Below are 26,660 nucleotides of genomic sequence, written 5' to 3'. Positions count from 1 at the left end.
ACCCTTTGGGTGAAAAAAAACTTCCTTGCATTTGTTCTGAACCTATCTCCCTTCAGTTTCTCCGAATGCCCCCTCGTGCCTGTTGACCCCTTCAGCCTGAAGAATCTGTCCCTATCCACCCTCTCTATGCCCCTCATGATCTTGAAGGTCTCTATCATATCTCCCCTGAGCCTCCTTTTTTCCAGAGAGAAGAGCCCCAGCCTATCCAACCTCTCGGCATATGGGCAGTGTTCCAGCCCTCTTACCAGCTTCGTTGCTCTCCTTTGGACTCTCTCAAGTACCGCCATGTCCTTCTTGAGATACGGCGACCAATATTGAACGCAGTATTCCAGATGTGGACGCACCATCGCTCGATACAATGGCATGATGACTTCCCTCGTCCTGGTTGTTATGCCCCTCTTTATGATGCCCAGCATTCTGTTGGCTTTTTTCGAGGCTGCTGCGCACTGTGCAGATGGCTTCAGTGATGCATCCACCAGCACACCCAAGTCTCTCTCAAGACTGCTGTCTCCCAACATTGCCCCCCCCAATTTGTAGTTGAACAACGGGTTCTTTTTCCCTATATGCATGACCTTGCATTTTTCCACGTTAAAGCTCATTTGCCATTTGTTTGCCCAGTCTTCCAGCTTGTCCAGGTCCCTTTGCAGGTCCTCACACTCCTCCCTGGACCTAACTCTGCCGCACAGTTTGGTATCGTCTGCAAATTTTATAACCTCGCACTTTGCCTCCTTTTCCAGGTCATTGATAATTATGTTGAAGAGTAACGGCCCCAGCACCGATCCCTGTGGCACACCGCTCGTGACTCCCCGCCAGTCAGAGTATTGTCCCTTTACTCCGACCCTCTGCAGTCTACCCGACAACCAGTGCTCGATCCATCTGTGCACATCCCCTCCCACCCCGTGGTTCCACAGCTTCCTAAGCAGCCTTTCATGTGGCACCTTGTCGAAAGCCTTTTGAAAATCAAGGTAAATTATGTCTATAGGTTCCCCATTGTCCACCCGACTGCTTATTCCCTCAAAGAAGTACAGAAGGTTCGTTAAGCATGACCTTCCCTTACAGAATCCATGCTGGCTTGTTCTCAGTAGGCCATGTCTCTCGATGTGCTCGCAAATACCGTCCTTGATCATAGCTTCCACCATCTTCCCTATAATTGAAGTCAGGCTTACCGGCCTGTAGTTCCCGGGGTCACCCCTCGATCCCTTCTTGAAGATAGGTGTGACATTCGCCAGTTTCCAGTCCTCTGGTACCTCTCCAGTTTTCAAGTCCTCTAAAAATAAGACATATCTGGGTTTTCCCAGATGTCTGGTAACCCCTATTCTGGGTAATAGGGATCATGGACCCTAACCTCTCATCTGACAGAGATTACCGATTTTGAATCCATCATAATATTTCTAAAACTCACTCCCTTCTTATCCTTTTGCTACATTCTACAACTTAATATGCATAAAACTATCCACTCCCCCGCCTTCCAAGCTGCCCATTACTGTTAACATTTTAAAAAGTCTACTGGTAGGGAGTTTCCTTGCCCCTGTCTCCCCGTTTCGATGTCTGCTTCGGGAGACCCCACTGATCATATGACACTCACTTAGCAGATGTAAAACAACATAACTCATTCGTATCCGTGAGCTTGTATCACTTTGAAGAATGCCTCAAAATGCCTCAAAAGATTCCGAACAACTAGGCCGCGTTGGGACCCCGGGATCCTATTATATCATTTCTCACAAGATAAGTGAGGTTTTTTCTCATGCTTCAGTGACATCTGTATGCAACCATATAAGACAAATTAAAAGATATAAATAATTCTTTAATATATTTATGAAGATACAGTGAAGATCTTATAAGTATTTATTTCACCTCAGAGTGTGACCTATTTTATATCAAATACGCTATGATTGGATGGTGAACTCTTGTCCCAAGAGGGGGCTACCTCCCCCTCTTCAGAGTTTCTTTTCTCTGAGTGCATTTTAAAGTTTGGTCACTTTCTGGGGGCTTTATTGAATTTAGTCAGTTTCTTTCTTAATGTTTTTTTAAAGATAGATGTAGGGCAGAAAGTGAAGAAGGAGAGAAAACATCTAATGGATAAGAAGGCCCTGGAAACACAGTTAAGAGCACAGACAGAAGGAAGTACAGCCAGAAACTGGGAAAAGATGATTAGAAAAATAAAATCACCAGACAACAAAGTAGGGAATATGATTTTATTTTCAATTTAGTGATTGAAATGTGTCAGTTTTGAGAATTTATATCTGCTGTCTATATTTTGTACTGTTCAAGAAGAAATTAATTTCTTTGTATTTCTATGGTATTGTAACTGCATGTAGAATCTAGCATCTTAAGGTTTCATTTGTGTATATTAGTACTTTTAGTTTGTGGTCCTCTATTTGCATAGGGGTTATCTGTGTTCTGCATGTGTGACCAAGGCCAGGTGTTCTGGAAGAAATGAATGTTGAGAAGCATACCATGTGTGTTTTGTGTAGTTTAATTTTGTGGTTAACCATTATATGTTGTTAATAAGATTATATTGTGTTATATATGAAAAATGAATGGAAAATGGTATTGCATTTAGTACTATTATTATGGGGTGGGGTCAGGGTGGAACATGGGCGGGATCTGGGGCAGAACTTTTGGGCCCCCCAAACAAAAAAGTGTTCCGCTGTCTATGGTATCAGTGCTGTATATGTGTGTGTATACTTGTGTCTCAATCACTTATGGATACATTTTTTTTGGATTGGAAAAGAATAATTGGGCATTTTGGGCCATATTCTGTAAATGGTGCTGTTTGTTAGGCCCCGGTGGGTGCCTTTATCATGCCTACTGGCATCTAATTGCTTTAATTGGCGTGGTAATTGACTGTGTCGTTTAAACCAATTAAAAACTTGTTTAAAAAAGTAGGTGCCAGTAATGTAGGCTTTTAAAACCCTGGCCTACATTATTGGTGCCTAAGTTTTTCCTTAGGCACAGTAGCTACGATTCTGTTAATAATGCCTAAGTGACATTGACATGCGGCCAGTGCTATTTTTCTAGATGCAGGCCAATTTAGGCACCGTTTACAGAATCCAAGCCTTTATGAATAATGAAAAGCAAGCTCAAATAGGAAAGAGTATAAGCCTTAACAGGTTAGATGTAAAGTATTAATAAGAAGGATCTTGAGAAATTTGCCACAGAGGCAACAACTAATAATAAATCCTCTTCAAATTCATCAAAAACTAGAAGCCTGAATGAGAATCAGTTCGGCCTCTAGAGAGATTTCTATAAAGCAGGTGCTAAGTGCTGCAACTATCTGACTGGGGTGAAACGCGTCAACAATAATTGCCACTGACATGTTCCTGAGAATGCCGCAGGGAGCCAGCTCACCGAGGGAGGCAGACTCTATCCCTGGGAGGCTGTATTGGGCCAGGCTCCTGAAGACTTCGATCCTGCAGCTGAAACATCGTTGGAGCAAGAAGAGGAACAAGACAGAATGGAGAGAAGCCCAGGGACAGTAGATTCTGAACCAATGCTTACAGGTACTTTTTCAGTTACAAAACCCACCAATGTAACCCTGGATTCCCTTTCGGACCTGGTGGCTATTCTGGGCCAAACATTGTCCCCACAAATTAAAGATTTGAAAAAGAAACTTTCTGAACATAAAGAAGAATTAAAAAATTTCAAGCAAGAAACTTTGGCTATAAAAACAAAGGTAGAAAACATGGAAAAACAGTTCCTAGATGTAAAACAGCTGCAGGAGGTTTTGATTAAGGATAATATTAATTTATGAAGGAAGATGGAAAATCTAGAAAATAACTCTCATTCTAATAATATCAGGATACTAAATTTACCCAAAGTTCTATCGATGTCCGCTGAAGAGATGTTAAAAAATATATTTTTTGGGAAATTTTAAATGTTTCAGAGGATATAATCTCTCCTTTAGCACAGATATATTATCTTCCAACTAAAGAAAAAAGAAGAAGACCAACATTCTTTAGTACAAGAACTGGATCCACAGATGGATGTAACAACAATTTTGGAAACATCTCTTAAAGATTTAGTTAAACCAACTACTTTATTAATTACAGTGGCTTTGGCACCTGATAAAAATTGGATCCTGAAATATAGCCATAAGTAATTTGTTGGACAAAAAATTCAGATGTTCCCAGAAACCCATAAACGTCGACTACAATGCTTATAAAATCAGGGGTAACATCGATGGGTGGTACATTTTTCCTAAGGTATCCATGTAAATGCATTGTTAAATACAGATCTCATACATATGTATTCTTTGAACCGTCACAGTTAACTGGGTTTCTCTCTATGAAAAGGCTTGAAGAGGAGATAACAACAATGAGTTAATGTGTTATTAATGCTCCTGTAACCATAGTTAGATAACTAGCCTACTTTGATAAATGGGTGAACCCATGATTTCCTTATTTTTTCACTCATTAGATTCGTGGATCCAAAAACTTTGGACTATAATTATTGATTAAGAAAAAATTTATTTTGTAGTTTATGTGTTACTCAATGTATCTTTCTCAATAATCTGTACAAGAAGGTGTTATCGATTATAATGTTTAAACTTAAATTTATTTTTTTTTAAAAGCAGGTGCTAAGAATGCACATAAATAACCAGAATACCATCACTGTTTTTTCCTTGTGGGTGTACATTCTCCGACTCTGGCATGCAAATGACCTCATTACTATTAAAATGAGGTCATTAATATTAAAACCAGCCATCCAATCAATGGCCTAATGTTGCAGTGCCAAAGTCAGAACAGTAATACCGACCGGGAAAAACAAATAGGTTTAAGTGTCGGTAATTGTGTTACTGACAGGTCTGACATGTTTTTTCATTTTTTTTCTTTGGGCATAAATGTGTGTGTGTGTGTAACACATGCACAGTCTGGCCCCCCCACCAAAAAAAAAAGTTGAGCCACTCCCCCTCCCCCCAATGACCCCTGGAAGAAAAATAGAAATGATGTCCACTCCCTCCTGCTGCCACGAACCTCCTCTTTTTTAATTTTTATTTATTTTAGGTATTTATATACTGCCTATCAAAGTTATCTAAGTGGTTTACAATCAGGTACTCAAGCATTTTCCCTATCTGTCCCGGTGAGCTCACAATCTATCTAATGTAGCTGGGACATTGGAGGATTGAGTGACTTGCCCAGGGTCACAAGGAGCAGTGTGGGATTTGAACCCACAGCCTCAGGGTGCTGAGGCTGTTGCTCTAACCACTACACTACTCCTCCCCCTATGATGAGCCAAACTGCCTCCCCCATCAAGACCCCCCCCCCGCACTTTAATAAAATTTGGCAAGAGGGATGCCCACTCACTCCTGATGCCACAAACCACTCCCTGCCAGAACCCCACAAACTGACCCCTCCCCTTCCCGACTCCCCGTACTTTACAAAAAATTGGCAGGAGGGATGCCCCCTCCTTCCTGCCACAGGATATCCCCTGCCCCACCTTCCCAAACCACCCCCATACCTGTATATGAAGAAGACAGCAAGGGGAATGCCCAGTCCTTCCTGCTTGCAGGCTCTCCGCTCCACAATGACAGACCTTCCCCTTCCCAGTGCATCCTGGGTTGCATGGGATGGGGCCTAAGGCCTTCATTGGCTCAGACCTTGATTGGCTCCTCCCTCTGTATCCAAGGATGCACCGAGTAGGGGGCCTAAGGCCTTGATTGGCTCAGATGCCCCTCAGACTACAAGATGGGAATCTGGGAGCTGAAATGGCAAGAGATTTGTCTAAAACACAAACAATAAGGGTTTCAACAGAATAACAATACTAAATCTACTATACTGTTAAAAAGGATTAAAACCAGAGAGAGAGAGAGAATAACAATCTATCTGCAACCTTATCCCTGCAGAGCTTACTCGTATTTCATGTGTATTTTTTTTCTTATCCTTTCCTTTTTAAAATTTTATTGTGAAACATAGGAGGCAATTCTATAACTGGACACCTGGTAGAAATCTATTCTGTGAAGGAGTGCAGGTGCCTACTTTTCTTTACAGAATGCTAAATGCCTATAAGCTTGGAACAAGCACATACAGCAGCCTTAGAGCTACCATAAGTATGTATTGTGCACCTAAGCTCAAGTTACATGCATGTGAATCCTGTCCATGCTCCACCCAGACTCTGCATATGAGTAGGCCTCTCTATAAAATATGTGCTATGTAAGATATGCACATATTTGTAGAATAGAACTTAGGTTGAATTTTGGCATTTACGCATGTACTTAGTACATATATGCATGTAAAAACTATTCTAAAGGTTTATGCACAAAGAGACCGTTTTACTAAAATGCACTGAAATCTGGGCTTAGCGCATGTGACTATGAGATTTTCCTGTGAGCTACGTCCCAATTTTACACAGCATGATGTAGAATAACATGAAGAAAGACCTGGCGAAGCTTGAAGAATGGTCTGAAATTTGGCAGCTAAAATTTAATGCTAAGAAATGCAAGTTCATGCATTTGAGCTACAAAAACCCAAGGGAACAGTACAGTTTAGGGGGTGAACATAGTAACATAGTAACATAGTAGATGAAGGCAGATAAAGACCCAAATGGTCCATCCAGTCTGCCCAACCTGATTCAATTTAAATTTTTTTTTTTTTTTTCTTCTTAGCTATTTCTGGGCAAGAATCCAAAGCTTTACCCGGTACTATGCTTGGGTTCCAACTGCCGAAATCTCTGTTAAGACTTACTCCAGCCCATCTACACCCTCCTAGCCATTGAAGCCCTCCCCTGCCCATCCTCCACCAAACGGCCATACACAGACACAGACCGTGCAAGTCTGCCCAGTAACTGGCCTAGTTCAATATTTAATATTATTTTCTGATTCTAAATCTTCTGTGTTCATCCCACGCTACTTTGAACTCAGTCACAGTTTTACTCTCCACCACCTCTCTCGGGAGCGCATTCCAGGCATCCACCACCCTCTCCGTAAAGTAGAATTTCCTAACATTGCCCCTGAATCTACCACCCCTCAACCTCAAATTATGTCCTCTGGTTTTACCATTTTCCTTTCTCTGGAAAAGATTTTGTTCTACGTTAATACTCTTTAAGTATTTGAACGTCTGAATCATATCTCCCCTGTCTCTCCTTTCCTCTAGGGTATACATATTCAGGGCTTCCAGTCTCTCCTCATACGTCTTCTGGCGCAAGCCTCCTATCATTTTCGTCGCCCTCCTCTGGACCGCCTCAAGTCTTCTTACGTCTTTCGCCAGATACGGTCTCCAAAACTGAACACAATACTCCAAGTGGGGCCTCACCAATGACCTGTACAGGGGCATCAACACCTTCTTCCTTCTACTGACTACGCCTCTCTTTATACAGCCCAGAATCCTTCTGGCAGCAGCCACTGCCTTGGCACACTGTTTTTTCGCCTTTAGATCTTCGGACACTATCACCCCAAGGTCCCTCTCCCCGTCCGTGCATATCAGCTTCTCTCCTCCCAGCATATTCGGTTTCTTCCTATTATTAATCCCCAAATGCATTACTCTGCATTTCTTTGCATTGAATTTTAGTTGCCAGGCATTAGACCATTCCTCTAACTTTTGCAGATCCTTTTTCATATTCTCCACTCCCTCTTCGGTGTCTACTCTGTTACAAATCTTGGTATCATCTGCAAAAAGGCACACTTTTCCTTCTAACCCTTCAGCAATGTCACTTACATACATATTGAACAGGATTGGCCCCAGCACCGAACCCTGAGGGACTCCACTAGTCACCTTTCCTTCCTTCGAGCGACTTCCATTAACCACCACCCTCTGGCTTCTGTCCGACAGCCAGTTTCTGACCCAGTTCACCACTTTGGGTCCTAACTTCAGTCCTTCAAGTTTGTTCAACAGCCTCCTATGAGGAACTGTATCAAAGGCTTTGCTGAAATCCAAGTAAATTACATCTAGCATATGTCCTCGATCCAGCTCTCTGGTCACCCAATCAAAAAATTCAATCAGGTTCGTTTGGCACGATTTACCTTTTGTAAAGCCATGTTGCCTCGGATCCTGTAACCCATTAGATTCAAGGAAATACACTATCCTTTCTTTCAGTAACACTTCCATTATTTTTCCAACAACTGAAGTGAGGCTCACCGGCCTGTAGTTTCCTGCTTCATCCCTGTGACCACTTTTATGAATAGGGACCACATCCGCTCTCCTCCAATCCCCAGGAATCACTCCCGTCTCCAGAGATTTGTTGAACAAGTCTTTAATAGGACTTGCCAGAACCTCTCTGAGCTCCCTTAGTATCCTGGGATGGATCCCGTCTGGTCCCATCGCTTTGTCCACCTTCAGTTTTTCAAGTTGCTCATAAACACCCTCCTCCGTGAATGGCGCAGAATCTACTCCATTTTCTCGTGTAACTTTGCCAGACAATCTCGGTCCTTCTCCAGGATTTTCTTCTGTGAACACAGAACAGAAGTATTTGTTTAGCACATTTGCTTTCTCCTCATCACTCTCCACATATTTGTTCCCAGCATCTTTTAGCCTAGCAATTCCATTTTTTATCTTCCTCCTTTCACTAATATATCAGAAAAAATTTTTATCTCCCTTTTTTACATTTTTAGCCATTTGTTCTTCCGCCTGTGCTTTCGCCAAACGTATCTCTCTCTTGGCTTCTTTCAGTTTCACCCTTTAGTCCTTTCTGCTCTCCTCTTCTTGGGTTTTTTTATATTTCATGAACGCCAACTCTTTCGCCTTTATTTTCTCAGCCACTAGGTTGGAGAACCATATCGGCTTCCTTTTTCTCTTGTTTTTATTGATTTTCTTCACATAAAGGTCCGTAGCCATTTTTATCGCTCCTTTCAGCTTAGACCACTGTCTTTCCACTTCTCTTATGTCCTCTCATCCTAACAGCTCTTTCTTCAGGTACTTTCCCATTGCATTAAAGTCCGTACGTTTGAAATCTAGGACTTTAAGTATCGTGCGGCCGCTCTCCACTTTAGCCGTTATATCAAACCAAACCGTTTGATGATCGCTACTACCCAGGTGAGCACCCACTCGAACATTAGAGATACTCTCTCCATTTGTGAGGACCAGATCCAATATCGCTTTTTCCCTTGTGGGTTCCATCACCATTTGTCTGAGCAGAGCCTCTTGAAAGGCATCCACAATCTCCCTACTTCTTTCCGATTCCGCAGACGGAACATTCCAGTCCGCATCCGGCAGGTTGAAATCTCCCAACAGCAGAACCTCCTCTTTCCTTCCAAACTTTTAGATATCCACAATCAGATCCTTATCAATTTGCTGCGATTGAGTCGGAGGTCTGTAGACTACACCCACGTAGATAGAAGTTCTATCTTCTCTTTTCAGAGCAATCCATATCGCTTCTTCCTCTCCCCAGGTCCCTTGCATTTCGGTCGCTTGGATATTGATCTTTACATAGAGAGCTACTCCTCCACCTTTATAGCAACAATATCTAGATCTGCCTCTAATATCAGGGCTTGCAGATCATGAATTTTGTTGCTTAGACTGCGAGCATTTGTGGTCATCGCTTTCCACAAAATCACTCCACAAAATCATAAAACAGCGATAATCTCCTTTTTCGTATGGATTTTTGTGTCGTTTCACTTTCCGTTGCAATACTAAGAAATGAGTTGCTGATATTGCTTATGTTGCAGCCTTTACTACTATCACATCTTTTCTTTTGCCGGGGGTGGTCTCTATAATTGTCCTTCGTACATACACCACCCCCACCTTCTAGTTTAAATGCCTAGAAAAAATTGTCTAAATTTCTCTGCAAGGTTTCTTTTTCCTGCTGTAGTAATATGTAGCCCATCAGTGCAATATAGCTTCTTGTCCTTCCATATTTCCCCATCCTCCTATGTACCTGAAGCCTTCTTGATGACACCAGGCTCTGAGCCATCTATTAAAGTCCTCTGTGTTTTTCACTCTTTGCTCTCCTTTTCCATATGCAGGCAGTATTTCAGAAAAAGCTAAAGTCTTTACAAAAAGGTTTCACGCCCTCACCAAGCTCCCGAAAAGCTTTCTGTGCTGCAAGTGTGGAGTTGTTGGCCAGGTCATTTGTTCCCAGATGGATAACAACATCAGTGTTAAAATCCTTAGTTTCTTCCTTAATTATAGTCAGTATTTGCCTGGAACTCCTGGTAGCTGAGGATCCTGGAAGACATTTCACTATTTTGGTCTCCTCGTCTTGTGTTCCAAGGTTAATGCCTCTGATGATGGAAACCCCCAACAGTAATAGTTTTCTGTTTTTGGCTTTTTTATTTGTACTTAGGGTGCGCTTGTTCTCTTGAGTTACCTTCATTGGTTCCAGTCCCACCTCCCTTCTGTTTTCCTGAGTATCGCAGTGCACTAGTGGAGCGAAGGAATTCTGTAGAGGTAATATTAGTGAAGGTGGATGTTTCTGTGTTACATGTCGCAGTCTTCCTGAGCCTACTGTGACCCATTTATTCCTGGGCTGTTTTATTCTTTGAGGTAGAGGTGGTAAGTTGGTATGATTTTGTGGAGTGATGGAAGCTGCTTTAATTGTATTCAATTCCTGTTTAAGTTTGCAGAGCTCCTCCTTAATCCTGGCAAGTTGAAGATAGATGGGGCAAGCCTTAAGCCTCCAAATAGTATGTCTTGGAATTAAAGCACCACAGTGATTGCATAGAATAAAGGTCATCTTGATTGGTTGTGAAGTGACTTGATTTGAGTAGTCCTGATTATATGGGTCTCTATATATGAATAGTGGTCCCTGGGGTTGGTGGGACTATAAGTAAGACTACTAGTAAGGCAGAAATATAGGCTCTATACCACCTAAAACACAGTATTTTAAACAAAACTGCAGGTTCTATCAGTGCTACCCTAAAACACAGGATTTATAACAGGATTTTCCCTACTTTAGTCACCCTGAGCCACAGGCACCAGAAATATAGGCTCTATACCACCTAAAACACAGTATTTTAAACAAAACTGCAGGTTCTATCAGTGCTACCCTAAAACACAGGATTTATAACAGGATTTTCCCTACTTTAGTCACCCTGAGCCACAGGCACCAGAAATATAGGCTCTATACCACCTAAAACACAGTATTTTAAACAAAAATGCAGGAAGAGGAAATAAGATTTAACAGAGGAAAGAGAAGGATTTATTTTTTTGTGCTTTTTTATATTTTTTTTTTAGTAAGAAACAGGGAGGAGAAGAGAAATTAAGCAGATATAATGCTGAAAACCAGTCAAAAGAGCAGAATATGAAATGCTGAGTAACTTAGCTTTTAGAAGTTCACAGGGCAGCCTTGCACAGCAATGTCCGCCTTGCACAGCAAGAAGAACTTATGTGCACAACAGAAGAGCGGGACTTAGGTGTGATTGTATGTGATGATCTTAAAGTGGCCAAACAGGTTGAAAAGGTGACGGCAAAAGCTAGAAGGATGCTAGGTTGCATAGGGAGAGGTATTACCAGAAGGAAAAAGGAGGTACTTATGCTCCTTTATAAGACTTGAAACCTCATTTAGAATATTGTGTACAGTTCTGGAGACCACACCTTCAAAAAGATATAAAAAGGATGGAGTCGGTCCAGAGCAGTGGTCTCAAAATCAAACCCTTTGAAGGGCCACATTTTGGATTTGTAGAAAAAAAAATAGTTAATGTCTTATTAAAGAAATTATAATTTTGCATTCAGGTAAAACTCTTTATAGTTATAGTTATAAAGAGACATATGATCGAGAAACTGTTTTATTTTACTTTTGTGATTATGATAAACATACCAAGGGCTTCAAAATAGGCGGGTCGTATATGCCCCCCCCCCCCCCCCGGGCCTGAAGTTTGAGATCACTGGTGTAGAGGAAGGCTACTAAAATGGTATGTGGTCTTCATCATAAGGTGTATGAGGACAGACTTAAAGATCTCAATCTGTATACTTTGGAGGAAAGGCGGGAGAGGGGAGATATGATAGAGACGTTTAAATACCTACGTTGTATCGAGCAATGGTGCGACCACATCTGGAATACTGTGTCCAATACTGGTCACCGTACCTTAAAAAAGACATGGCGATACTTGAGAGGGTTCAGAGGAGAGCAACTAGGATGATAAAAGGAATGGAGAACCTTTCATATGCCGAAAGATTAGACAAACTGGGGCTCTTTACCCTGGAAAAGCGGAGACTGAGAGGAGACATGATACAGACATATAAAATCATGAGAGGCATAGAGAGGGTGGAGAGGGACAGATTCTTCAGACTAGCAGGGACAGCAAAAACAAGAGGTCACTCAGAAAAACTGAGAGGGGACGGATTCAAAACGAATGCAAGGAAGTTTTTCTTCACTCAGAGGGTGGTGGACACCTGGAACGCGCTTCCAAAGGAGGTAATAGGACAGAGTACAATACTGGGTTTTAAAAAGGGACTGGATGACTTCCTGGAAGCGAAGGGGATTGCAGGGTATAGATAGAAGGTTACTCTACAGGACAAAATCGAAAAGTGTATGTGAGTTTTAGGGTAGGAGCACTATCAGGTCCTGGACCTGAGGGGCCGCAGCGTGAGAGGACTGCCGGGCACGATGGACCTCCGGTCTGACCCGACAGAGGCAAGTCTTATGTTCTTATGTACGTTATGTAAATGCACATGAGCTGAGTCTCTTTCATTTGAAAGGAAACTCTGCAATGAGAGGGCATAGGATGAAGTTAAGAGGTGATAGGCTCAAGAATAATCTAAGGAAATACTTTTTTACAGGAATGGTGGTAGAAGCATGGAACAGTCTCCCAGAAGCGGTGTCTGAATTCAAAAGGGCCTGGGATAGGCACGTGGGACCTCTTGGAGAAAAATAGATAATGGTTACTGCGGATGGGCAGACTAGATGGGCCATTTGGCCTTTATCTGCCATCATGTTTCTATGTTTTTATTAAAAAAAATTTTTTATGCAGGTCATGAGCTAATGTAGCCATTAGCATACACATGACCTACCTAGGGTTAATGCAGGAGTACTTATCACCTCCTATTTAGGAGGTGATAAGTACCCCCATGTTAAATCTGTGTTATCCAGCTAGCATGCACTAATCATAACACGTTTAATCATAACATGTTAGCCAGTTAGCACAGGAACACTTGCTCTCCGCCTATGACATGCCCCTCTCCAAAAATACATTTAAAAAAATAGTACCATGTGCTTCATACAGGACAATAGGGAAATTGCCACAAAACACATTCAAGTGTTATTCAGTAGGCCTTCTCTTATGCATTAATCGCTCATTAGTGCTAAAGGCCCCTTAATTGACACATATGTTAACGCATACTGTATAGATTTACTCTTCTAATTGCCAGATAAATTAATCACACTTTGTTTCATTTAATTATTCTTTTCAAAACAGAATGTTTTTTTTCCATTTAGCCCCTCTCCCTTCCATGTTAGATACAACACACACACACTCTTTCTCTCTCTGTCTCTCTCTTACACTTACTTGAAAGATTTTCCCCCTTGTTGGCTATAAAAGCCTCTCGTATAGTACTATTTAATGCTGCTGGCCAGCATATAATCTTCCTTCAATGATTTTAATGTGTAGAATACATTTTAGCTGTTAACATGGTATTTTTAATCTATCTTCATGCCTAAAACAAATGTTTAACATTAGTAACTTCTCCTTTTAGTTTCTTTCTGTCTATTTAGCATAGTATCCCCTCCAGGAATTATAGATGACTAAATTTGATTTCATTATGATCACTGTTGAAGAGAGCCTTTCCCATCCCTATGTGCTGCAATCAATGACAACTAGGTCTAAAATAGTTCTCCCTTTCATTGGTTCCTGGATCAGCTGCTCCATGAAACAGTCATTTATGACATTTAGAAATTCAAAATATTTTCCACAGTTTTTCAGTTGGATTGAGATCAATGATCTGACTGGGCCTCTCAAGGACATTTACAGTGCTTTGCAAGTCTTCACAACCTTGTACATTTTTCACATTCTGCTGTCAAAAAATACAATTCAAAATACATTAAAGAGTTGAGGTTACTAATCTATACAGCGTAGACTGTACTTTTGATGTGTGAGAACAATTGTAAAAACTGTTCAAAAACTAATTAAGAACAAGAAAACAAAAAGACATGTCTTTATAACAAACCCAAAAATTGTTTTAACAAGGTCCACAATATATTAAATAGGGACCTTTATCCAATCACACTCAAACTGAATTTAAATAGTCCTCTATAAAGAATCTAGTGATTTTTGTTGTATGAAATGAATTTGAAGCAAAGGGTTAAATATAAACACAGAGCTACTGAAAGAACTCCAGGATAAAGTTATTCAAAGATACAATTAGAACACTGTAAGAAAATTTCAATATGTTTGAATATCCTTTGGGAACACTATCAGTCCAGCCTCAAAATGGAAACACTTTAGCCCCCAACAAGATACTGACTCCAAAGTCAGTAGCCATGTGTTAAAGAAACTGCTCAGGAGAGTCACTATGAGGCCTAAGATTGCCTTAAAAGATTTACAAAAGTCTCTAAAAGAGACAAGGAAAAATGTTCAAACTTAGTTTACAAAGATGACCTACCTGAGGGTGGCAAGAAGGAAGTCATTGCTGAAGAAAAGCGATAAGGTGTGCTGCATATTCTATGCAAAGAAACACTTAGCAGTGGCCTGCCCACTTTTCCTCAGGCCCACATAAATATTCTAGCACCTTTGTTATGGCTGGCGGGGATCCTTAAGCACTGCCAACTGAAGAGTTCCCTCCGGCAGCCAGAACAAGTCACTCCCTTACCCATTGCAGCTGACTATCCACACGCTGAACTCCTCCCTCCCCTCCATCCCCTTGCATTCATGAAACCTGAGCATGTGCAGGAGAGGGGAGGCGACATGACAGCAGTGAATGGACAGTGCTGCCAGCTGCAGTAAGTAAGGGAGTGACTTGTTCAGGTCATCAGAAGCCATCTTCAGCTGGTGGGGCTTGGAGATCACCACTAGCTCAAGCATTTATTATTTGTTGGGGTCAGGGCGCAAGAAGCAAATTGTGTGCTTACCTACTTTGTGCCCAGGAGGACCACCCAAATAGTTTGTCTGGCCAAATAGTTTGTCCACTTCTTTAAAGACATTGTATGTATGTACAGTACGGTTGCAGTGGCCATTTTGTGACCAGTGCCAAGATGGGTAGGAGCAAGTGGGTAAGTGGGTGCTCATAGACCATCAGAAATATGGTATTGGGGGTTGTTCGGGCAGGGCTCTCATGTCTACGGGAAAGGGAAGAAGGGGGGATTGAGATTGTGGGAGCAGGAGATAGAGCATCACAAAACCTGATGCCACTACTTGGAAGTTAACTGGGCTCTGGCCAATATTTAGGCCACTGCCTGGTAGCTCAGTGGCTAGCCATTTATTTGACTGGTTAGCAGTCTGAATATTGTTGCTAACTGACTGTGGCTCTTCCCACAGACCATCCCAGTACTAATTGGACAGTGTGAGAGCAGTTAGGGCCTGATTCAAAAAACAGCGCCTAATTCTTAGACACCACTAAGTGCAACTGTCAATCATCCGCTAGGCACCATTTATAGAATCGCGCTTAGCAATACCTAAGTAGTCTTAGGTGCCAGTAGGTGTTGAAAGCTTAGGCGCACAGTCATTTAGGCCAGAGTTTTCTTGGCCTAAATGAGTGTGTGTACGACAAACCATACCTGGTTGGTGCCTCGGTGAAGGCTATTAATTTTTTAAATGAATTTCTAATTGTGTTTTAATGGTGCTTTCAATTATCTGTTCCAATTGAGCCAATTAAGAAAATTAAGTTAGGCGCCTAGATCTGTTAGGTGCACCAATCTAGGTATCTAACTTTAGGCTTCATTTATAAAATCAGTAGAACTAATGCTAGGCTCAAGTGGTGCCAATTTTGAAGAGGGAGTTACTGGCGCATAAGAACATAAGAATAGCTTTACCAATAGTCCATCAAGCCCAGTAGCCCGTTCTCACGATGGTCAATCCAGGTCACCAATACCTGGCCAAAACCCAAGGAGTAGCAACATTCCATACTACCGATTCAGGGCAAGCAGTAGCTTCTCCCATGTCTTTCTCAATAACAGACTATGGACTTTTCCTCCAGGAAATTGTCCAAACTTTTCTTAAAACCAGCTACGCTATCTACTCTTACCACAACCTCTGGCAATGCATTCCAGAGCTTAACTATTCTTTGAATGAAAAAATATTTTCTCCTATTGATTTTAAAAGTATTTCCCTGTAACTTCATCGAGTGTCCCATAGTCCTGTAATTTTTGACAGTAAAAAATTGTTCCACTTGTACCCATTCTACTCCACTCAGGATTTTGTAGACTTCAATCATATCTCCCCTCAGCCATCTCTTTTCCAAGCTGAAGAGCCCTAACCTTTTTAGTCTTTCCTCATACGAGAGGAGTTCCATCCACTTTATCATCTTGGTTGCTCTTTGAACTTTTTCTAGTGCCGCTATATCTTTCTTGAGATAAGGAGACCAGAATTGAACGCAATACTCCAGATGAGGTCGCACCATGGAGTGATACAGAGGCATTACAACATTCTTAGTCTTGTTAACCATCTCTTTTTTAATAATTCCTAGCATCCTGTTTGCTTTTTTGGTTGCACCGCACATTCTAATCTAATCTAATCTAGTCTTCGATTTATATACCGAGTCATTTCTCATCAGAGCTCAACTAGGCTTACAAATAGTCAGGAGACCAGAATATACAAAATAAGAAGAATTTGAAATACTAGAATTTGAATTAGAACTGTCATAAAGATAGATCTTGCATTGTTAACTAGAGAATGACACGGTGGCTGTTACCCACGGCTAGCCGTGGGTAACCCGGTGAAACAGTGAGGAAGGGAAAAGTGCTCACTGCGGGCTCGGGGACAAGGCCTTCCACCACCCCATGGAGCGGTGAATGGCCTTGTTCCCACAGTTAAGGGAAGGAACATGCACGGTCACCGATCGCACCGATCCCTCCTTCCTACCTATGGAATCTATCTCCCTCTCTCCCCCTTACATTTGCGGTGCATTAGTAAAGTAATTTGTTGAAGCCAGCCGAGCCTGCCCGCAGTTGCATGTGTGTGGGTGGAAGCTTCTCCTCTGATGCAACTTCCGGTTGCGTTAGAGGAGAAGCTTCCGCCCACACACAAGCGACTGCATGCAGGCTCGGCCGACTTCAGCAAGTCACTTTACTAACGTGCCACAAAGGTAAGGGGGAAGGAGGAAGATTTTTGGGCCGCACGAGGAGTGCTGAAGGGCAGTGAGGTGGCGAGAGGGAAGGGTGATGGTGGGGAGAAGACGCTGAAAGTAAATGGGGATGACAGAGTGGGTAGAAGACACTGAAGGGAAATGGGGATTGGGGAAGACAGAGTGGGGAGAAGATGCTGAAGGGAAATGGGGAACAGAGAGTGGGGATAAGACGCTGGAAGGGAAGAAGACAGAGATGCCAGACTATGGGAGCAGCGAAGGGAAGAAGATGGGTGCCAGACCAATTGGGGTGGAGGGGGAGTGAAGGGAGAGGGTCAGTAATAGAGCAAATGGAAGACGCTAAGAGAAGACAGACAGTGGATGGAAGGAATTGGATGAGGAAAGCAGAAACCAGACAACAAAGGTAGAAAAACAAATTCTATTTATTTCCTTTTGTTGTTTATTTTTTGCTTTAGGATAAAGTAGTATATTAGTTGTGTTGATAAAAATTTATAAAACAAAGCCCTGCCAGCTGAACATCTCTTTCTCTAGTTCATCAGCCAGAACTTTGATTTATAAGGAAGGAATAAGCTAAATATTGCAGTACTGAGGCTTGTATGGATGCTGCGGGAATGGGGCGGGGACAGTGTTTGCGGGGATGGGGATGGGGTGGAGACAGTGGTCGCTGGGACGGGGTGGTGACAGGGATAGTGGTCGTGGGGACGGGGACAAATTTTTTCCCCGTGTCATTCGCTATTGTTAATGATAAGTAGATTCTGCATGTAAACTGTTTAAATATTGTGAAAATAACTAGGTTTTTAAGGTTTTCTGAAACAAATGTAGTTGGCCTATCGTTGTGATGGAACTCGGTAGTCCATTTCAAATCTCTACCAGCTTGAAAGTATAGGACGGACAGTTTCCCAGCTGATTTAATTCCCTTAAGAGAGGGAAACGATAGTTTGTACTTCTGTGTGCTCCTCACATTGCGGGATCTATATGCATTCCAACATAGAGGAATCCAAGAATCGAATATTCCATAAAGAAATTTGAAAATTATGCTTGTGCATTTAAATTGGGTTCTGTAGTGAACAGGAAGCCAATGAAGCTTTCTAAGCAAAGGAGAAACATGATGTCATCACGGCAACATCCATGCACTTCTGGGTGCCTCAAGCCATGGCTTCTACCTTTTGTGTGCCCTGGCTTGAGAAAGTTTGAGAGACACTGCTCTAGGAACTTGTCTGAACCTTTTTTTAAAACTAGCTACATTAACCGCTCTTACCACATCCTCTGGCAACCCATTCTAATCTAGAGCTTAACTATTCTCTGAGTGAAAAAATAGTTCCTCCTATTGGTTTTAAAAGTATTACAGCACTCTGTCCACTGTCTCAACAACACATATACCTTATCTGCCCAGGCCACTTTCACTGCCAGAATTGCCATGTTTCTCTTTAGCCCTTCCTAATGTTCCTATTGTCTGTCTCTAACCCACCTCCCAGCATTCTCTCCAGTCCCATGGCACTTCCTCAGTCTGTCCTCCAGCAGTGACCATTCACATCATGATTGTGCTTTGGTCCCACTGCCAGCCTCATCCTGAAAATGTATTTCCCATTCAGCAGCGTTTCAAAAAGAATATATCTAAACATGCACACATTCTACTGCATGGAGTGCCCCCTCTTGGTTGGAACTGGAAAAAACAACAGTAGACAGAGTAATATCACAGTTTTCAAGCATGATTGCTCGATTCACACACACACACCAAGTTTCCAAACTTATTAGGATTTGTTATCCCACATATCAGAGTGTACATCTAAGTGGCTTACAATCTTGATTAAAAAGGGAGAGGGGAGAATTTGTGTAGATTCAGACATGAGGGGGGGAGAAGGAGAGGAACTCCATTAATTCATAGGGCTAGATTCACTTACCTGCCCAATCATGACTGATCCTTGTCCAATCTGTGCAGGGCTGACCAATTCACGATGGGAAAATATTCAAACGGGGGCAATTGAAGGAACGCCCCCCACTGACCGCACGGATTGCTACTTAGCAATCCTGACGCATGCGCAGACCATCTTCTTTGCTTGTAGATGGTTTGTGCATGCGTTTGTTGTCCGTGCTTTTTTATTTTTACTTTTTTTAACTTTACTTTTTTACTTGTGAGCCCGTGGTTTTAACACGCAAGTTTAAAGCGGGTTAAAACCATGGGCTCACACTGCAGGGAAGGAAGGCAGAACAGGAGAAGTAGGCTGCAAAGGCAGGAAAGTCAGGGCTAAGCAGGGCAGCACAAAGGCAGGACAATCGGGACTAAGCAGGGCGGACCGAATGCGGGAGAATCGGGTCTGAGAGTAGGGTTTTTGCCCAAGTGACTGGTCCTCACTAGTCACTTGTTTTTGGATCGGCCAGCCAGTCGGTGTGCCAGAAAAATGTTTAGTGAATCACGTCCTTCCTACTTTGCATGCTGTTTCCCCTCATTTGCATGCACGGATGGGAGGAGAGGTTAGTGAATTGGGTCGGAGGAAAATTGGGTCGCAAAGGGGTCGTAAACCGATCGGTACATGATCAGTTTGCTTAGTGAATCTAGCCTATAGACTAGTAAGGTGGGATAAGACAAAAGGTAAGATATCTGTGTCTAATTATCCTGCATAACTGTCATTGTAGGAGATGAAAGAGAAATTAGGGGTCACAGGAGTAAATCTGCGATGATTAGTGATGAGCTTTATGGCTGTGTTTTGTATAATCTTGAGATGTCTTTGATCTTATGTTTTAATGCCTTTGTGGAGTGAGTTACGGTATTCAAGGGAGCTAACGACTAAAGAATGAACCAGAACATTTAAGGCAGATGGTTCCTAAAGATTACATATAGAGTGGATGAGCTGAAGTTAAAAAGATCTTTGGATGATGTAAGAAATTTGGGGTGTGAGTGATAGGTTGGAGTCAAGAATGACCCCTAGAATTCTAGTGGTATTTATAAGGGGCCAATGGTGGAGCATAGAATGATTAGGGAAATAAGTAACATATTTAGATTCTTACAGAAGAGTAGTAGTTTGGATTTGTCAAGCTTGAGTAGCAGTCTGTTTTCAGCCAGTCAAGTGGTTAGGTGTTCTAATTTGTTGCGGTCAATACAAAACAAGCCATAAAATCTAACAATCGGTTGAAAGACCCCCAAAAAAGCTGAAGAGTAAATGTGTATAATTCTATGTAGCAATATGCTGCTTGTAATCTGCCAAGAACTCTGATTTGCAAGCATTTAGTGGGATATAAGATTGCACATAACATATTCAGAGGAATTTAATCATGTAGGGTAGGCTCATGCGTGGTTACATCATATGAACAAACCATCCCTGGATTTTTAGAAAGTATTACAGCATGGCTGGATTTGTGATGCTAATATAATGAAAGCTAAGAGTTGCAAGTCCTTTCTGTTCATGAAAAAAATAATGAAGAGGCTTGTTCCTGAGTGTTAACACAATCCCTTCCTCAGTTTCTCAGCATCTAAATTCCCTCTTACATGGATTTTTCCTTGCATGTAGCCACTAAGGTTGCTGCCATTGCTTATCAACATGAGTTCAATGCAGTAGCTCAGTACCACATACGGTATGTTAGCGCAGTGCATAACTGCTCATCTTATGAAAATTAGACCCAGCATCTAATCTATTCCAGATATTCAATTTAACAGGAAAAAGAGAGATTTCTTTGGTCAAGGATATGCATCTGCTAATATATAACTATATATTTTCATTTTGGACAGAGATCAATGAATGTCAGTCAGACCCTTGTAAAAATGGAGGGAGCTGTGAAGATCTTCTGGGATCCTTTGTTTGTCACTGCACTGATGGTTTTGTCGGAATTCACTGTGAAACAGGTAGAGGTTCTTTTCATGTGAATGGTGCTTATTTCCAGCTTTGCTTTTTTTTTCTTTATTTGGATTTAGCTCACATAGGATACATACACAAGGTTTTGAGAGATATGCACACTACAGAGTCAATAACATGCTACAGGATCATAAAACAAATCTATAAAATCAATAACTTGCAACTTATAGAACAAATTAAAAAGAAGTCAAATTAGTCTTAACTACAACTGTAAATATGAAATATAAATAAATAATAATCAAAACAAATGTAAGAGAAGAAAAGAAAAATAAACTGGAGAAATTGAAAATGAAGGCGCCACTGCCCAGGTTCAAGAACAGGAGATCACTGAAGAAAAGCCGCCTTCATCGCCAAAAGCAAAAGTTCACAGAGGCAGGAGGGGTCCAAGGCATCCAAAGGCAAGTACCTCCCAAAGCTGAAACAAGTGCAAGTCCGCCAAGTAGAGAGGAGGGAAGGCAGGCCACAGGAGAACCCAGCTCAGTGTTCTCCAAGATGCGCCATCCTCACCGCCCAGCTGAGCTGTCACGAAGGAGCCTCTACCCACTGAATTGCTCCGCAGCTCCCATCAGGCACCGACAGCCGAAGAGGCGCGATCTTCCGGCACAGGACTACAAAAGGCACACATCAAGCCTCGCCGACCAAAATGCACCACTGGGGAGATGAAGGAGGCAACCAAGAGCATACAACACCCAGGCGGGCCCTGGCGACCAAGCAGCAATCCCCATCGCCAGTGGGCTGGGGAACATCAACTAGGCACCAGCCAAAGACAGCACCAGGAAAAAAAAGTGGCAGTATTCAAAAGGCACTCCTGGCACACTGCACTGCACAAGCCCACCATAGGCAGAGTTAGAAAGCATTGAAGCAGGCTCAAAAATTTGAAAAATTCTGCCATTAAAAGTCATTCACGGTCATTCCGGGTGGATTAACCAAAGACATAAAAAAGGATCAATCAAAACAAAATTAAACCTAGAAGAATAAATAACACAAAATAGCAAAAGTAGGGCAAAACAATAAAAGAAAACAAACGAACAAAACAAATTTGACAAAAGATGACAGGATGCACCACAACACACAATCTTGTTCAACTACAAATTGGGGGGGGGGCATTGTTGGGAGACAGCAGACTTGAGAGAGACTTGGGTGTGCTGGTGGATGCATCACTGAAGCCATCTGCACAGTGCGCAGCAGCCTCGAAAAAAGCCAACAGGATGCTGGGCATCATAAAGAGTGGCATAACAACCAGAACGCGGGAAGTCATCTTGCCATTGTATCGAGCGATGGTGCGTCCACATCTGGAATACTGCGTTCAGTATTGGTCACCGCACCTCAAGAAGGACATGGCGGTACTTGAGAGAGTCCAAAGGAGAGCAACGAAACTGGTAAGAACACTGCCCATACGCCGAGAGGTTGGATAGGCTGGGGCTCTTCTCTCTAGAAAAAAGGAGGCTCAGGGGAGATATGATAGAGACCTTCAAGATCATGAGGGGCATAGAGAGGGTGGATAGGGACAGATTCTTCAGACTGAAGGGGACAACAGGGCATTCGGAGAAACTGAAGTTAGATAGGTTCAAAACAAATGCAAGGAAGTTTTTTTTCACCCAAAGGGTCGTGGACACTTGGAATGCGCTACTGGAGGAAGTGATCAGGCAGAGTACGGTACAGGGATTCAAACAGGGATTGGACGGATTCCTGAGGGATAAAGGGATCGTGGGATACTGAGAGAGGTGCTGGGATGTAACACAAGTATAGAAAGCTAACCAGGTAATAAGTATAGAAACCCAACCAGGTCATGCATGTGCAAGACCGGAGGGTTAGGACTTCGATGGGAAGATAGGACTTCAATGAGAAACCAAGGTGGCAAGGGGGCCCCTTCTGGTGATTCGGACAGGTCGTGACCTGTTGGGCTGCCGCGGGAGCGGATTGCTGGGCAGGATGGACCTATGGTCTGACCCGGCGGAGGCACTGCTTATGTTCTTAGCCTTACGCCATCGTAAAAAAACCCAAACAAACAGTGGTTCAAGGTGAGTTAAATTCATGTGAAACATAGAAACATAGAAAAATGACGGCAGATAAAGGCCATAGCCCATCAAGTCTGCCCACTCCACAGACCCACCCCCCCTGAGTCTGCTCTCCTGGAGATCCCTCTCCTTAACTCTCCTGGAGATCCCTCTCCTGCTCTCCTGGAGATCCCTCCCATCCTTAACTCCACCCTCTTAAGGATCCCACATGGGCATCCCATTTACCTTTAAAATCTGGCACACTGTTGGCCTCGATTTCCTGTATTGGAAGTTTGTTCCAATGATCAACCACTCTTTCGGTGAAGAAATACTTTCTGGTGTCCCCATGAAATTTCCCGCCCCTGAGTTTAAGCGGATGCCCTCTTGTGGCTGAGGGTCCTTGGAGAATGAAAATATCTTCTTCCACCTCGATACGTCCGGTGATGTATTTAAATGTCTCAATCATGTATCCCTTCTCCCTACGTTCCTCGAGAGAGTAGAGCCGCAGTTTGTTCAGCCTCTCTTTGTATGAGAGATCCTTGAGCCCCGAGACCATCCTAGTGGCCATCCGCTGAACTGACTCTGCTCTTAGCACATCTTTACGGTAATGTGGCTTCCAGAATTGCACACAGTATTCCAGATGAGGTCTCACCATGGTTCTGTATAATGGCATGATGACCTCAGGCTTCCAGCTGACGAAACTTCTGCGGATACAACCTAACACTTGGAGGGGCATATTCGAAAGTGTGCCTAAGTCCCCGACAACATGGATTTACTAAGGGGAGATCCTGCCAATCCAACCTGATCAGCTTCTTTGACTGGGTAACGGGAAAGCTGGATATAGGGGAGTCCCTGGACATCGTGTACCTGGACTTTAGCAAAGCATTCGATAGCGTACCACACCGCAGGTTACTGAGCAAGATGAGTTCTATAGGATTAGGTAACACATTGACGAAATGGGTTGGGAGCTGGCTTGGAAGTAGGCTCCAAAGGGTGGTGGTGAACGGCACCCCCTCCGAAATGATGGAGGTGATTAGTGGAGTACCACAGGGCTCAGTCTTGGGCCCAATCCTATTCAACATCTTTATAAGAGACTTGGCAGAAGGGCTTCGAGGTAAAATAACATTATTCGCCGATGACGCCAAACTGAGTAATGTAGTGGGCAAATGCACAACAGACGAAGATTCAGTGCCCGACAACATGATGCACGACCTACTCCTACTGGAGCGATGGTCTAGGACATGGCAACTCAACTTCAATGCCAAAAAATGCAAAGTTATGCACCTGGGCAGCCAGAATCCATGCAAGTCTTATACCCTTAATGGCGAGATCCTAGCAAAAACGGTAGCAGAACGAGACTTGGGGGTAATCGTCAGTGAGGACATGAAGTCTGCCAATCAAGTGGAGCAGGTTTCGTCCAAGGCAAGACAAATCATGGGCTGCATACGAAGGGGTTTCGTCAGTCGTAAGGCGGAAGTCATTATGCCATTGTATAGATCCATGGTGAGGCCCCACCTGGAATACTGTGTGCAATTCTGGAGGCCGCATTATCGCAAGGATGTGCTGAGACTGGAGTCGGTGCAAAGAATGGCCACCCGGATGGTCTCGGGACTCAAGGATCTACCATACGAAAAACGGCTTGACAAATTACAGCTATACTCGCTCGAGGAGCGCAGAGAGAGGGGGGACATGATCGAGACGTTCAAGTATCTTACGGGCCGCATCGAGGCGGAGGAAGATATCTTCTTTTTCAAGGGTCCCACGACAACAAGAGGGCATCCGTTGAAAATCAGGGGCGGGAAACTACGAGGTGACACCAGGAAATTCTTTTTCACTGAAAGAGTGGTTGATCGCTGGAATAGTCTTCCACTACAGGTGATTGAGGCCAGCAGCGTGCCTGATTTTAAGGCCAAATGGGATCGGCACATGAGATCTATTCACAGGGCAAAGGTAGGGGAGGGACATTAAGGTGGGCAGACTAGATGGGCCGTGGGCCCTTATCTGCCGTCTATTTCTATGTTTCTATGTTTCTATGTAAGTCTGAGGTTGGACATTTTGTGCATGACGTCCACAAACCCAGTAAGAAAAATGTCCATTTTCAAAGCTGCCAAATGTCTATCTTTTATTTTTGAAAATGAGCTAGGTATAAGTTTTGGTCCTTAGGATGTCTACCTTTTATGCCCATTTTCAAAAATAAAAGCATCCATGTGAAAAACATACTAAAGCAAGTTTTGTAGACGTACTCACCAACTACTTTGATCGCAGCAGAGGAATCCCCATCAGCTGAGCCAATTTTGGGGATTCCTGGTGACTCAGCTGATGGGGATTCCCCCTATAAGGATCAACATCCCTAGACCTTCCCTGACATCCCCCTGACATCTCCGACATCCCCCTTACATCCTGGACCTCCCCTGATATCTCTGCTCCCACCCCCACATCCCCCCAACATTCCTGGACCCTCCTGTACCATCTGATGAGAAAATGGCAGGAGGAAATTCCACTCCCTCCTGCCTACAGGGCCGCATGCTACAAATGACGGGGCTACCACCTCCTAATGCATATTGGGAAATTGGTGATTTTGAGCCAATCAGAGCCTTCAGCCCCTCCTTCTGCATCCCAAGATGCATTGGGAGGGGGAAGCCCCGTCTTTTGCAGCACGTGGCCCTGTGGGCAGGAGCAAGTGGGCTTCCCTCCTGCCGTTTTCTCATCTGGAGATTTAGGAGGGGGGGCCCAGGAATGTGTGGGGGGGCGGAGATGCCAGGGGTGTTGGGGGAGGTCCGGGATGTCAGGGGGCTATTGGAGATGTTGGGGATGTCAGGGAATGTCAGAGAGAGGAGTGTAGGGCTCTGCAGCTCAGCTAATCCTGGCAGGGGGAATCCCTATCAGCTGAGCCATCAGGAATCCCTGAAACCAGCTCAACAGATGGGGATTCCTCTGCCGCAATCAGCTGATGGGAAGCCTACAGGTTTTGGATTTTTTTCGCTCTTTGGGTGGTAGGAGGGGGTCGTGACACTGAGGAAGTAAGTGGGGGTTATGCTTTAAATCCTCCAGTGGTCTTCTTGTCAGTTTGGGCACCTTTGTGGAACTTAGACACAATTTGAACAAGTCTAACTGCCAGCATCTAAGTTCCCGCTAGGCAAGCTTTGATTATGGCTGCAGTACGTCCAGGTTGAAACCCACCCGATTCCCACATATAACACACTTCCCAACATGCCCCTTTGATCTCTGGAAGCACAGCAGCTTAGAAGTGCTGCTGCACATCTAGAAAGCTAGTTCTGATTATCAGCACTTGCACGTCCTTGCTATTCAGGACTGGTTTTTGGATGTTTTAAAGTTTTGATTACAAGCTCCATACTGTATGGCTGGCATTTTAAAAAAAGGTTTTTTTCCTATCCCATGAGGGTTTACAATCTAGGGACACAATATTCAAAGGATGATGTTCAAAAACTGTCCTCTCTAGGGCTGAGTCAAATCAAAAATTTTATTAAACACCTAAATTTGAGCATAAGAAGTGAGTGGCGACAGGGGTAGATTAAGGATGAGGAAATATAGGAGCATAGCACTCATTTTCAGCAGTAGGCTCATAAAGTTAGGGAAATGAATGAAAGGCATAAATTTATATCCCACAACAAAAAGGAAATATAGCCCCATGTGTGAGAATATGAAACAAACAAGGAGTGGGGAAGGGACATGATCAACCAAACTTGGAC

The 26,660-nt window shown here is 43.2% G+C and overlaps 1 protein-coding gene across 1 annotated transcript in view; it reads left to right on the top strand.

Annotated features, from left to right (window-relative positions):
* SNED1 (sushi, nidogen and EGF like domains 1) overlaps positions 1-26,660 on the top strand; it is a 1,138,259-nt gene that overhangs the window by 682,396 nt on the left and 429,203 nt on the right. The window contains exon 17 of the mRNA XM_033958723.1: positions 20,830-20,943. Coding sequence (XP_033814614.1) covers positions 20,830-20,943 — 114 coding nt within the window. The remainder of the gene's footprint in view (positions 1-20,829; positions 20,944-26,660) is intronic.

This window comes from Geotrypetes seraphini, chromosome 9, assembly GCF_902459505.1.
Source record: "Geotrypetes seraphini chromosome 9, aGeoSer1.1, whole genome shotgun sequence".
Lineage (NCBI taxonomy): Eukaryota > Metazoa > Chordata > Amphibia > Gymnophiona > Dermophiidae > Geotrypetes > Geotrypetes seraphini.
This window is presented reverse-complemented; position numbering and strand designations above follow the sequence as displayed.